General features: G+C 44.5%; 1 protein-coding gene across 1 annotated transcript in view; it reads left to right on the top strand.

Annotated features, from left to right (window-relative positions):
- The window catches only part of CSMD2 (CUB and Sushi multiple domains 2), a gene marked incomplete at both ends in the record, with an annotated part of 284745 nt that overhangs the window by 199872 nt on the left and 69753 nt on the right, over positions 1–15120 (top strand). The window contains 5 exons of the mRNA XM_084300478.1: positions 2307–2498; positions 4977–5115; positions 5650–5837; positions 12365–12559; positions 13542–13658. Coding sequence (XP_084156604.1) covers positions 2307–2498; positions 4977–5115; positions 5650–5837; positions 12365–12559; positions 13542–13658 — 831 coding nt within the window. The remainder of the gene's footprint in view (positions 1–2306; positions 2499–4976; positions 5116–5649; positions 5838–12364; positions 12560–13541; positions 13659–15120) is intronic.

Here is a 15120-nt window from a genome sequence, read left to right as displayed (position 1 = left end):
TACAGTCACCTTCACAGTGGTGAACTTGGCAGCGAGATACAAGCAGTTCTTTGTGGAATACTCGATAGGAATTAAAGATATTTTCCACCATGTTCCCACTCGGTCCCTTAGAGACACCAGTACACAAGCAGCTTCCCCCAGGCTTTCTGAGAGCAGTTGGTCAGTGGTGTCTGAAAATCAAGTCTATTTAAAATCCCTCAAATTGGATCCTCTTAGATGCAGAGCCCCAAAAGCTCTAGTTGCTGTAGGAATGTCATTGCAAGCAGCAGCACTAAGTGTAATGCATCTGCAGCCTGTCATTGCCTAAGTCCTGGTGGTCATTACCAAAGACCTGGCCTCGCAAGTACATTTATTTCAGTTATATTAGGGTGATGCATTTCAGTATTCTCACAGAGGTTTCCAGGATGCAGGCCTTCACTGACGTGTCCAGTAACTAACCAGGCAGATGCCCATTTTGGAGATGGTAGGAAATAGCTCAGGAAACTGCTGGGTGAGCAATGATACCACTTTTCTGTGACTCAGACATATCAAAGCAGCAGAGCCCATTCTCTCTCTCCCAGGTTTTTGCCTAGAGTTTTCTGTTTTGGGTGCGTTGCATGGCCTGGAGAGCAGGCCAGCTCTTTGGGAAGAGTTTGCACTGGCACAAGACCTTCTGGGATAACCCTGACAGAGGGAGAGCTTTGCTACTGAGCACAGCTCTGCCTTCCTCTCTCTTTGCCAGGCTTGTGTCACAGCCTGCCAACGAAGACCAGGATGGGCTGCTAACTTGCCTTATCTTCAGTAGCACAGAAAGAGAGAGAGGGATTTCCTCTGGCTCTTTTAAGAAGGGCTTGCTATAAACTGGCTAGGTGTAATGGACTCATATCAACGTAGCAGGAAATAAGCTCTGCTCGGCTGCCTGATACAGAGCTGGTCTTTATTGAATGCTTCTGTTCAAAGCCTTTGTTCACAAGGTGTGACTAAGTAGTCAGCCCTAAGCTCAGAAGTATACAATTTTGGATCTTGTGAACTTTAATGATCTATATAAGCTTGCAAAACTTCTGTCACTCCAGGACTTTCCCTGCTGTTAAATAACTGTAGTGTTGACAGGTCGTGAGCTCAGCCAGCAGAGAAGCTGTGCTGCCTGCCCCCCGCCGAGAAGGCACTTGGGGAGGGAAGCTGAGAGACCAACGGGAGCCGTTCAATACCTCCAAGGGACATGGCAGCGAGGCTGGGAGGGCAACACGTGTATTTCTGAAAGGTCAGGCTTGATGCTTCACAGGGCTAAAGGCTAAATTCTCCTCCCACTCAGGGGAAGCGAAAAGTGCTAGCAGATTAGTGTATTTTGCAGCATGTGCCTGACAAAGAATTCTATAAAAATGCCATGTAAGATCAGTGGATGCCTGGACTTATTAAGTAAACATGCCTGCGCACAATTATACATCAAACTTGCACTCTGTGTAGTGCACTTGAACTTGCTGCTCCCCAGAGCCTTTACCAGCTGGCCTGGCAGATGCTCAGTGCAAAGTAAAAGCCAGTTTTTGTGCATGTGGCAACTTTAAGAGATACCAAAGGGGGAAGGATAGAGAATGAAGTCATTGCTTGGGTATCTGCTTAAGGACAGAGCCTAAGCACAGCCAGCCCTTGGCATCTGCCGTGTGAATCTCTGCTTTATCTCCCTTCCTCTCTTCCTTTCTGTCCTCTGCAAATAAGTCAAGATGGAAATAGGAGGAAATGGAGGCTCCTTGATGGGGTGGTAGCTTGGGACTTGGAACAGCCAGGAACCAGACGGCAGCGTGCCATAGATCTCCTCCATAGTTTATAGCAAATGCAGTAGTCTTTCCCTGCTGTGGCTTTGTTTCACCGCTGGAAATGATGCTCCTTCCTTCTGCAGAGAAAACACTGGGTTAAGGATGCTAAAAATAAACAGTTGTAAGATATTAGAGTAACAAGGGTTTGGTTCAGGCTGAAATTAGGATGTGAAGGAGCTAAGGTTGTATCTGATCCACTCTGGAAATAGATGTCTTTAACAAATGAAGGTCTCTGCTGGAGAGACCAGTGCGGGGAGGATGGAAACTTCATAAAGTTCTTGTAATCAATCATCTGCAAAATATTTTGCAATTATGTATTCAAAGAACTAGCAGATGTATTTCAGGTAAATCAATGGCAAATAGGGAAGGAACTTTGAAGTTTTAGGATGAAATGTAGTGCGTTGACAGTGGCTGAAAATAAGATGCTTCATTTTTGGACAAAGCAAGAAAGGTATAAGCTGAGAGGAAATTCCGCAAGTCTGTGCTAAATATATATATATTTTTAATGCTCTTCAGTTTCCACTGCCACTTCCTGCAATGACCCCGGGATTCCTCAGAATGGGAGCCGGAGTGGTGACAGCAAAGAGGCAGGCGACTCCATCGTCTTCCAGTGTAATCCAGGATACGCTCTGCAAGGGGAGGCCAAAATCACTTGTGTGCAGATTGAGAACAGATTTTTCTGGCAGCCAGACCCTCCCTCCTGCACAGGTATGAGCAAGCATCCATCCTTCCATTGAATTGGCTTCCCTGCCCAGTTTCATTGCAAAACTTCTATATTCGAAGGGATTGAGTCCCACCTGGTTTGAAGAGGTTTGCAACAGGGTACACAGGTCTCAGCCATCTCACAGAGCTACTGTTTAGTGTCTGGGACAATAAGAATTTAGTTCATGCTGGAAGCTCATAGGACATTCTGCAACATAAGTGATATTATTTAACCTGACAGGTCAAAATTAAAGACTTCTTTAAAACTCAGGTTGCTAGAGAGGATTGGGGTCATGGGTTAATAATTTCTGCATGAGAAGACAACAAATTCTGTCACAAGAAGGAACTATCTGACATTCTCCTTGAGTTCATAAAGTAATAAAAGAAACTCATGAGGGTTTATTTCATATGTCAAGAACACAAAAATATTCACGCTAAGAACACAGGAGCAATAAACATCAAATTTACTGTCCATTTAAATGCTAGCCACCAATTATTTACCCTGTAACTTTCATCCCTTCTTGTGCAATGTTTTTTTTCCCAAGCAATGAAAATCAGTTAATTGTGTTTCTAACGTCTGATTTAATGCCAGCTAGGAAGCTTCTGCAGCATGCATAGGATTTATTCTCCCTGCAGGATGACTTGGTGTTTTCTGAATGACTGTCCTAATGATCGAGTGTGGCACTCCTTCAGCCTGATGGAGACAGTTCTTTTACTTTTCCCGGAGCTATATCTAAGTCATATCGTTGCATGTCATGCCCATCTTGTCATTCTCCTGTTGAGCTTTCTTTCACACCAGAAGCTGGGCTCGCAGTCCTTTTCAGAGCTGCATAGCCAATGCCTTAATCTAGGTGTGGGATGAATTCTCATGGGTCATCTTTACTGCAGGCAATTTGACTCAGAGATACCGTGTTGGGTCCTTTTGGAACAGAGGCCTGGCAATCTTGTTTTAGGAGACATAATCTCTTTGATAGGCTGCAGAAAGCTGAAAGCGATGTCTTGCTTCTTCCCTCCCTTCAGTGGCAAAGGATTGGGAAAAATAATCAGTAGCCAGATAACACTAGTTTTATTGTAACTGCTATAGAGACAGGCCTCATAGAGCTGACTGGGAAAATGGGGTTTAACTAAAGGCTTGGATTAGATGGCTGTCCTTAGCATTTCAGATATATTTTCACAACTTTTTTTGTACAACTTCTGCAGTCCCTAAACAAAGTGGGCTTAACTGAAATGTCTGTCGAAGTAACCACCAGAGATTTTGGGGCATTTGAGATCTGGATCCTGACCCAACTCCAAATAGCTATGACTTGAAACCAGCTTCTAGTTCAAATCCTTTGGAGATTATGGGTGGGATTTTCAAAGAAATCAGAGTGTTGAACAGTCATCTCCCTTAGGCTTTTCAAAAATGAGTCTTTAGTTTCTTCTAAAATTTCCCATGACATTAGTATAGAAGAGGAATGCTCCATGAAGGCTACTGGACACAGAATACGTGCTTGTTGTTCCTCCAAGTTATTTGTGCGTGACCTTCAGATAAACTCTTCGCTGGTCTGTGCTGTGATTCAAGAGGGATGGAAGTTCCTGGTTCCTGCAGTACCCTGCAGCTGGACTTGACTGAAGTAGCTGCTTTTGGGCCTTGGAGAAGGATCTCTAGGTTACTCTCTGATGTGATCTTTCTAGTACAGCCCAGCAAAATTTTACCTGTTATTTGGAGGTTCTTGTGTATTTGCAAGGAGGGCTTTAAAAAGGTCCACAGGTTGTACACGCACACACCTCCATGGAAGAGCCTTCCAACATTTGCTGTCTTAGTTCTGTCCCACACTACTTCATTTCCCACTTGGTGTTTGCATTTAGTCTGGTTACTGTCAAACACCTGCCTTCAGTGCAGACTGTGCTCCCTTCTCTTACCCCATCCCAAATCTGGGAGGATTGATCTGAGCAATGGGGAATTTTTAGAGCATCGACCCTCATGAAGAGACTGCAAAAAGGCTGACAGTAATAAATCAATCATGAGTATTCGCCACAGTGGACACAGATGCAGGCAGTTTCAGCCTCAAATAAGTAATAATTGATTTTTCAATCAGCTTGGCATTTAACGTGTTGGCGACTGTAATAAACGCGAACAAATCATTAGTACCAGACAACATGTTTTCACTTTCTTAGCAACAGTCCAGACTTTGATGAGGAGTTGCCTAAATAAATGCAACAAAAGCATCTCTCTCTCCTTCTGGTTACTCATATCTCATGAGGATTGTAATAGCATCCCTAGTTGCCCTTTTTCTGTGTGCCCTGTCTGGAAGAACAGAACCCTCATTTCTGTTAGGGCTGCTACAAGCTCTTCCAATACATCTCTTTTAACATTTGACAACCTTGCAAACTGCCTCTCTGTCCCCTTTATCTATCCACCTTTCTCTTTTTTTTCCCTCCCTTCCTGCTATTTTTAAAGTTTCTCTAAGACAAAGCCTCATCCCTTTGCTTGATTGCCTTCAGCTCCCTGTGGAGGTATCTTGACAGGACCAGCAGGAGTGATCTTGTCCCCGCAGTACCCAGAGCCCTACCCGCCAGGGAAGGAGTGTGACTGGAAGCTGACCGTCTCTCCTGACTATGTCATTGCCTTGGTATTCAATATGTACGTACCTGAGAGCTGTTTTGGTCTCCTTCTGTGGCTGTATGTGGGGATGGGGAAGGAGTCTCAGCTGTGGGGCACTGCCTGGGTGAGCCATGGGGTTCATGTGGCTCAACCTGTGGGTTGTGATCTACCTGGAGAAACCAAACCAAACCTGGGAGGACTGGCCCCATAGTTCTCAGTAGCCTGTTCTCAAATGGTACCTTAATTTGGGAGAATGTGCACGTATTTCAACTGCAGCTCCTCCCTGATACGTGCATGGCTTTTAAAGAACATGTCCATGTAACTAGAAGATAGGAAACCCCCGTGACTTCACGGGATGTAAGATTACGTGCTCTGGGCTGCATCACCGGTCCTTGACTCCTTGCATGAGGAAAGGAGATAGAAATGTCCTGTGCTTAGGGGACGAGCTGGCTTCGGGCAGAAGCAGTCTCTCGGCTGTGTGGTTGTGCAGCCCATCAATACCACAGCCTCTCTTCTCCAAAGGGCTGCTGTAGCATGCTTGTGCTTCAAGCACTCTTCCTTTTGTTTTTGCAGCTTCAGTTTGGAGCCTGGCTATGATTTCCTTCATATTTATGATGGACCCGATTCTCTCAGCCCCCTGATTGGAAGCTTTTATGGCTCCCAGCTACCCGAGAGGATAGAGAGCAGCAGTAACAGCCTCTTCCTTGCTTTCCGAAGTGATGCATCAGTCAGCAACACTGGATTTGTCATTGACTACACAGGTAAGAGCTGCCCAGGGGTGCATCTGGCCCAGCTAACTCAACAAAGTACTTGAGATTTTACCTGCATTTATTGTCAGGTTAGACCACCTAGCTGAACCAGGTGGGAGAAGCTCTAGAAGCTATGGAAAGCTCTCTTCAGACAGTAACCCTGCTGCCTCTCCAGCTCTCACCAAAGCTGCTGAATATGCACAGTGGGGAAAAGTAAGAGATGCAGAGAGGGGATTCTGTAGGCTGGCAGAAGAGACAGTGACATAAGGTAGATAAGAACAGCATAAAAGGCCTGTCGTGTGGCTGAGGATCACTTTTTTTGTGGCTTCAGCTCTAACAGTGAGAGACATGGGCAGTGGTTAGAGTTTTCCCTGGATGCTTTTGCCTCTCTGTTGATGGAGCAAGCTGAGAAGTGACAGACCTGGCACTGCTGCTCTGGGAGACAGGGAGCAAAAGGAAGGCTTTGGCAGAGCATGTTACTAGTTTGTGCACAGAATAGATAGAAGAATGGAGTTGTTACAAACTCTAGTGAAAAATGTGCTCTGAAAAGCTGGATCTGATGAGCCATGATTATGCAACACAGAGAAAAGGATTAAGAGGTGCAAAAAACAGGGCTACAAAGAAATGATTCTTCAAGCCTGCTCTGGCCTATATATACTAGCTTGCTGTATGGGAAAAAAAAGCATTGATAGCTTCAGATGTCCTGGATGCATGCCACTATAAAACATGGCTTTGCATCCATGGTGTACGCTGTGAAACAGGCTGTTGGCTCTTGTTGGCCCAACTGTGTGCTGCGGGAGCACTAATGGCTTGTGCTGGAGAGCTGATGGGCTGCTGCTTTCTCCACGTGCTTGGGCAATTCTCTTTTCCAGCACCCTATATCCCGCCTGTAGCTCCTGCTATTGAATTTACCTGACCAGAGATTAAATTATAGTGAAATGGCAATTCCTATTATTTATACTGAACAGATTAATTTCCCTGCAGTGAAATTATGAAATAATAAGATGAAGACAACTGGTACTGCTTAAGATTCAAGAGATTAAAAGTTTTCTGCCCTCATTAGAATTAATTTTACTAAAGATTAAGTCTCGGGTCTTTTCTTCTTTTCCATATGCCTTTTGGGTAGCCATAAAGTAGTTAACAAATGAAATCTCATTAAATTAGGGTTGTTGTGTGATGCGTTTTTCTCCTAAATACTCCTACAGTGTTAATCGCGCCTACATACTTCCCACAAAGCCAAACTGCTGGGAGAAAAGAATGAGGCTTTAAGTTTGCTCATTAATTTCCCCGCACTTTAAAAGGAGCCCAGGATTCAAGTCTGAGAAGCAGCAGAAAATAGAACTTTGGGGAATTGAAGGAAGAAGAAAAGCAAGGCGGGGGGGGAGCACGGGTGGAGGAAAAATCAAATGCCGAGCTCGGCTCCTTGCCAGCGGGGAATCCCAAGTACAGTTCAAAGACTCTGTCCCTCTCAGCTCCTCATTGTGTTCGGTCAGCGTTGCAGCCCACGTAGGCTTCTGCCCCTGCCACCCTAAATGCCCTGTATCACCTGTGCCAGTCGTATGTGAAATGCTGCTAATTCCAGGGGCTTCATAGTCCCCTTTTTGGTGGTGTTTGGGTAGAAAAAAAAAACAAAGCAGCCATCTGTCAGTCCCTCCTTGAAATCCTGCATCTTCTCTGGGACTGGGACTGTATCGCTAGCCTGGAGCTATGGTGTGTCGGGTGAATTTCAAACAGTTTCAGCACTTCATTTGAAATTGTTTCAGGGGCAATGGCTCTTCAAGAGAAAGTTGTCCTCTGGGGCCAGGAAGAATGGAGAAAACAGTAAGAAAAGAATGAATTTGTCTTTTACTATGCTGATTTTTGCATGGAGCATGACAGTGAGAGTGAAGTGGGACTGCAGCAATGCCATAGGAAGGTGTTTGAGGGCAGATCTTCGGCTAGGCAATTTCCCAGTTTAGCTACGCTGATGTACTACACCAGCAAGATTTTTGATAGATGAGCACATATCATTGCTTTGTACCCATGATGTGCTGTCATCTGGGCAGCAGAATGAAAAATCAAACTAAGGTTATTAGTAAAAAAACTGCGCTTCCCCCATGCACTCTTAAATTATTACACTGAAATTGTTTACTGTCTGCACAAAGCTTTGGATTGGTTCAAAGGGTAAGGTGAAACTTAAATAGTTTGGGGGATTTCAGCTGGGGAGGAATTTATCCTTTGGGGTGACTTAGCAATAGCAAGTAGATTTTGGCTTGAGGCTGGCTTCTGAAAAGGAAGAAGTGCTTTCCTCAGGCACCCTGTTATAGGTCTTGGGAAGTGATCACAGTCTTCAACAACGTGCTTGTCTGCAACACTAGTTAATGCTGGTTTTTTGAAACCCGTGTGCTTTGTTCATAGCACATTCACTAGAGCCCAGCAACACTTAGTCTACCAAAGCAAAAGGGTGATAAGTTCTTTACAAAATAGGAAAGACAGTTACAAAACAAGAGCATGAATACAGGAGGTTGCTTCTGATCTACCTAAAATGTGTCTCTTGTTCCAGTTACTGCTTAAGGTTTAACTGTCTCCACTTGATTTACAAGACCCCTTTGTGAGAGGGTCTCCCATTAAGCTACTGTTGCCAGAAAGTGTTCCTAGATACCCTTTTAAATTTGACTGGGGATGAATCTGTGTGGTAGGGGTTATCTTTTCGCATTGGGAAATCAACTGAATTCTAATAATCGGTTTGCATTGCATCATCTTGCAAACCACAGATTTTGAGAAGCGGTCCGCGTACTCATAATGATATTTTTAAACTGAGACCACACTTTATGAGTGATGTAAAAGGCAGGCTGGTCATTTGGAGAGCTTTTCCCAGATTGTCCTCTCAGTGATATTCTGTGTGTGTTGTGGATCTGCAGTCATGGACATAAAAGTGGGTCAAACTCCATTAAGTCCCTGCCTCCATCCAAGCGACACATCCTGGTGGTTTGATACCAAATGTGACCCAAGTTGCATATTCAGGTTTGGCTCCTCATGCTTAGGGCGGAAAGCGGGAGGGAGTTTCCAGGTCGGATGCTCCAAGGCAGTAGGTTTTCTCATGCTTTCTTAGTGCTTCCTGTTTCTGTTAGAGGCCAAAAGTGAAGAGGCGTGAAATTGAAAGCAAATGAAGCAAAACCGATTACTTTTCACCCATCCAAAGGAATGGGGAAAAAAAAGAAGAAAAAAAGAAACTTATTTCAAATCCATTATTATTTTGCCAGAACTATTTTGCCCATCCTGAGCATATAAACATATATTTAGCATTACTTATGGGTTAGTTAAGGTGGAAGCTCCCCACGGAAACACTATTCTGCAAAATCTGTTGCAAGGCAAGCTGTTTAAAAACATCTAGTACTGCTTGCTGTTAAAAAGGTCAGAAATAGGAAACAACTTGAGTTTGAAAACACAGATCTGTTCTTTGGGAAAGGTGGTTCTGTTCCTTGGGGTGACTTCTGGCTGTGCTCCTGGTGCCTGGCATGGCAGCAGCCTCGCCGTTTGGGGTGCCAAGGCTGCACCTGACGTGGGAGATCCTGATGTTAGTCTGTCCTTTCTTCCGTGTATGGTGGCTGCTGTGAAAAACTCTTTTAGGCAATTTCTCTGGGTGTTGCTGTAAGGCTTAATGCTCATTAAAGGCTTGCACATGTTCACAGAGCAGGAGCTCGTGATGCGCTGGGCAGACCAGTGCTCTCTGATGGAGCCGTTCTTGAACACGCAGATAAAAGCCTGACCTCCTCCTCTAGGAGCTCCTGCAGGCTTTGAGCTTTCCTTGGGAAAGGAGAGGGGAATCACAGAAAACTTCTTTTTGTGGACTAATGAGCCAGTTCTCATGGCATTTTTGTCTTGACTCTTTCCTAAACATTTGGCAGCCTGACTCCCTGTTAATTGGGACATCAGGGTGAAGTCCTTGATTTCTGAAGGGCGTGACTGAACATAAAACATTAATTCTAAATGAGCAAGCACTTTGTAGCCCAATAAATCAAAGGCTGCGGAAGCTGTGGTTTTACTACATCCCTCTACGAGTCTCTTGCTGTCACCACGCAACCAAATACTTCCTTAAGTTTGAGCTCCTGCCTCCCTTTGTAGCCTACTGCTGAGGATCATCGGGGCAGTTCATCAGCGGAGGAGTGTTCAGCTGGAGGATTGCGTAGGACTAGTGTCAGGATGCATCGTCATCCAAGGTGAGTGGGGTCCCTGAAGGCACAGACCCTCGAGGGAACAGAAACAGTCAAGAATGAGGAAAACACAACAAAAGCAGCGGGGTCATCTCTCAACAATCGGCCACCACCCCCTTTTCAGCAGCCAGCAGAGTGACTTGAGCGCTGAACATCACGATTTTTTCAAAGCAAGAGCAGAGACTGAGATCAAGCACATGGCTGAGACATCTGACAGCTGGGTGGGAGGCTGATTGGCAGGTTGAAGCTGCATCAGCTCGTTAGATGAAAGGCAGCGAGGCTGTGCAAAATAACAAGAGAGGCAGAAAGTGGCCATAAGAAAGCCGTTGGGTGCAGCTTTTGTATGAAAGGGTCTAAAACATTAACAATTCCGAGAAGTAAAAGCTTGCAGAGTGAAGACATATTTTGGACATGTAGATGAAGCATTGACTCTTGTAAATGGCTTGTGTGCTGAAGGGAACTCCGAGCTCTGCAACTGCACCGCTCATCTTCAGTGCCCTCATGCCCGAAGTGATTCATTCCCCTCTGTGGGTTGTGGTGACCAGTCTGTGCCAGAATATTCCTAGGACTTGCTGTAATGGTAAGGGCTGCCTGTTCACTTCAACTGCAGCTGATGTGTCACAAGCATGAGGAAGAATGAGGAGAGAATATGTTCATCCCAGCTGACCCACACGCTAAGGACTTTGCTTTCCAGTGCTGTGACTAAACCAAGCTTTTTGGTCCTCATATCTTACTCATCACAATCAAGATTTCTGTATCGTGTCTAGCTGGTGTCTCAGCAGGACCTTCCATCAGATCACACACGGCCAATAATGGGATAAAAACATAGACTGAATTCTTTTGTCTTAAAACCTGAATCTTCTCTGCAATGTTCTCAGTATCAAAGCTCTCTTCTGAGCATGGTGTGAATCACGCTTCTAGGCACATGTGTGTATCTTCCCAGGCTCAGATAAACCAAAGCATCCTATTTTCTGGTTGGACACCAAAGGAAGAGCGACTTGTCCAAACTTCATGGAGCCAGACACAAACATGGAAGAGAGCCCAGGAGTCCCAGCGCCCCCCCCAGCACTGCCTCTTAGGCTCTGTCTCCTTCAAGAGCAGGGGCATTGCCAATGGGTCACTCACTGACCACAACCAGGCCACAAGCAGCTTGTGAGGTGACTTCACAGAGCCATACGGTCATGATTTAAGGTCTGATGACAGAGGTGTGTGATGGTGTCTGAGGAGCATTGAGGGTTCACCAGGATGTGGCTCCCAGAACTGGGAACTGCTCTTCTAGGGAAAAACAGCCTGCTGTGCCCTGTTTACCTGGATCACTAGCCAGTTGGACAGCTATTTTGTAAAGAAAACCATAAAGCTAATCCTGTTTTTCACTGGGAACAAAGCAGGGGGAGAGGGGAGAACAAAAGCAAGATCTGGGGGCTTGACTGTTTTCTCCTTCTCCCATCCAACCCCTCCCCAAATACTAAAAAGCCCATGATTTAATGCTTAAACACGTTATAATTGTTCACAGACCCACTGCTCTCAGAAAAGCCCTCATCTTTAATGAGCAATTTCCAAATGACAAAAGAGCAGGATTAATCAAAGCCTCTAATTATATTTCATGCAGGAAAAAAAAAAAAAAAAAAAAAAAAAAAGGCAAAAAAGAAAAAAGCCCTCAGAAAAAGGAAAGAAATATCCAAGTCCTGATGGCTCTTAGTCTTTACTGGAATTTTCATATGTAAATGGGGTTTTTAACTCTGCAGGGCATAGTGAACAGAGAGAAAAATGTCTTCATTTTGTCTAACTGCTTGTAATCATTTTGCAATAATTGCAGCCATGCTGCACATCTGGAGAACCAACCAGCTAGCACGTGGCACGATGTATTTTCATGGTGAGAGCAGACAGCTCTTAGATAGTGGCGTGATAGGTGCCAAGGAGATAATGTGAGCAGATGTAGCACATCTGAAATATGTTGTATGTTCAATCTGTGTTTATATGCCCTAATTTGCAGAGTTTCTTGCAGCCTGTCTCCTGTTGAAGAGGGAGAGCGAGTGTAGATAGTTGCCCTGTTGGTTGGATTTTGGGTACCAGTTAATTTGTATGAAGTGAGGGTTTCCTTCTTGCTCGTGCTGGAGCTGGAGCTGAGCATCAGCAAATGGTCTGCACCAGAATTTGACCCGTGTAATTCCCAGATTCAGCAGCATGAGAGAATGCTTGAAATCTAAACCCTGCAAACAGTGCTGGTCTTTGTAATCTGCTTAAGTGAGATTCCCAGACAAGAAAAGCACAAAAAATGTGCTGTTGTCCACAATTTGAAAACCGCTCTGTCAGACCAGTAAAGATCTTGGCAATTTCATCTTACAGAAAATCCCAGGGAGTCCTGCTTTGATCCTGGCTCAATTAAGAACGGTACACGGGTGGGTACAGACCTGAAACTGGGATCCACCATTACCTACTACTGTGACGGCGGCTATGATATTGAAGGAGTCTCCACGCTGACGTGCATAATGGGAGAAGATGGAAAACCCACATGGAACAAGCCTCGACCCACCTGTACAGGTAAGGCCCATGGGGAAAAGGCGAGAAGAGGATGATCTGCCTAGCACGAAATACTTCAGCATTTTATCCAGTTGCAAAGCTTGTTGTTACTTTTGTATAGAAATGCTTGCAAGGGGATGGAGATGGTTTTTCTCGGCGTTTCATAATCCTTCCATTTTTTAACACCCTGGGGTCAGGGAAAGCTGACTTACGTGAGGATTCTTGAACCTTCATTTTATAGAGAGAAAACTGAGCAGAGCAGCTATGTGCATAGCAAAACCTGTTTCCCTAGTGCAGGGTAGGATGCAACAACTTAAACATCTGTTCAACTTAATCCCTGCTAATCAAAGCCCTTGAGCATGTGCTTTCCTGAGCAGGGTCATAATTTACTGAGAAAACAGACAATTTTGTCTTAGGGGTTCTGTGTTGGGGTTTTGTTTGTTTTGTTTCATTTTCTGGCTTAATGAGAAAATGGTTTAAATGACGGGTTTGCAGCCAGGCCTTCTTAGCATAAGAAGTGACAGAAGAGAGAGCTGTCAGTCTGGGATGACTGGAGGAATGAGATCTCTGGCTCGAAAGGCCCTGGCGGGGGGAGCACTGTTCCCACTGCAGCCAGGCTCCTGCTGCTGAGAGAGGGCAAAAGGAGCAGGACTCGGTTCTGTCAAGCCCTGAGCTTCAAGAGCCGGTGGAGAGCAGTGCAAATCACCCATTAGCTACAACACCACACATGGCATCCCTTAGCCTCAGCGTGGTCTTAATAATTAAATGTGAAGCGGGCATGAACTCAGGTTAGGATAAGCCTTATTTTTCTTAATAAGAACTTGCAGCAAGAGCTGCAATGCCTGAAGCACGGAATCGATCATAGGTCGGGGCAGCTGACACTGTGCAGAATTACAAAACGTGGGCAGAGATGGATTTGAAAGCAGTGGGGAAAAAGGCTGATGGTTCATGGCAGGCTTGGTAAGGGTACACTCAGTGATCTCTTCTCGACTTTCTCTTGCAGCACCCTGTGGCGGTCAGTACACAGGCTCAGATGGCGTGGTCCTTTCTCCAAATTACCCCCAGAATTACACCAGTGGACAAGTCTGCTTGTACTTCATCGTTGTGCCAAAGGACTACGGTATATTTTTCGTCAGATTTTCAGACACCTCAAAATCTGTTTTCCTGGCTCTTGTTTGGGTTTGTTTAGATGAAACAGTAGAATAAGTGCATATGTAAATAAATATAAGGGAGATTGGAAACTATTTAGTGGCACTGTTGCATGCTACTTATACTTCGTTGTGGTCAGTAAAGATTTTTCTAAATTTCTAAATTATCAAAAATGAGGAAAAGCACAAAACTAACAAAAAAAATATAGTCTTGTTATTCTCCTTCCAGTTCCTGCACTGTATCCAGTTGTGCAGAGTTGAGAAATCAGCAAAAAATAAATTATGCTGCTTAATGCTAGCAGAGAGTACAAAATGTATTTGCTATAAACACATACTAACTGAGTAAAGTTTATTTGTTGATGTTATTTTGTCCTGTAATTTCCCCATGACCTGTGCGTGGTACACTTTTAAATGAATACAGTGCAATTACAGATCACAGGAAACCACCTTTTAGCTGAGGGAGAGCCTGCTGGTAGATGCAGTTCTGACAGCTCCAAATCTGTGTCTCGGTAACACACTCAATGAGTTCATGTTCTGCAACTATTTGCTCATGCAGTCTGTCTACTGAATTGCGACCTGAATGTGCGTTAAAGCTGGGCCCATTTCAATGGAGCATCGTGCTTTTTATAGACTCCAATGCCACTTCATTTTGGTCAGAGGTTGGATAAAAGAATGATGGACATTCTAGGAACTTTTGAGTCAGCTAGCTCGATGGGTATTAGTGTTGGTTAACATATTTTCTTATTTGAAGGGAATTTAATGCTCCTTAAAACCACTTGCACTGACAGCCCGGTCAGGCTCTAAATTCTGTTATTTGGTGCAGCTTCGCAGTGCTTTACATCGGTCTAGCTCTAGTCAGTCCCTATGGCCTTTTCAGTTGTTTATGATTTCCTTTGCTAAGATTATTGCAAGGTGCAAAATAAGGATACTGTGTTCAGGCTTCAGTTAAAAGCTTCTTTCACTCAAATTGCCCTTCAGGCTGTATGGATCTAGGTTATGTCCAAGTTCCCGGGTTTAACTGATGAAATAGAACATTGTTCTCTTACACTTTACACTTTTTAACCTGCTTTACTCTGCCTGATCTTGATATTGTCTTAAGAAACAAAATACCTAGTGGGCTAGACAGGCTTGATCTGCAAGTGTGAATTCTGCCTACGGTAGGATGACAGCTAAATTAGCTTCTCTTCTCCACCCGCTACCTTTCAATGGCTTCATTAAAAACAACCAGAAAACCATTAGTAGCAAATGTTATGCATTTCCCTTCTCTTTCACTTCTCTGATTCTGTGGACAGCAGGCGTCAGGGTGTGCTATCGTCACTTTTTCAGTGTTCCCAGCATCAAAGCTGTGCTGGAGACCTGAATGTGCAGGAAACAAATGTTGTAGCTCGGTGGATGATGAATTTCACAGCAAGAGACCTCTCAGTTTGCAAATCT

This window comes from Netta rufina (genome assembly GCF_964035555.1).
Source record: "Netta rufina genome assembly, chromosome: 23".
NCBI classification, from domain to species: Eukaryota; Metazoa; Chordata; class Aves; order Anseriformes; family Anatidae; genus Netta; species Netta rufina.
This window is presented reverse-complemented; position numbering and strand designations above follow the sequence as displayed.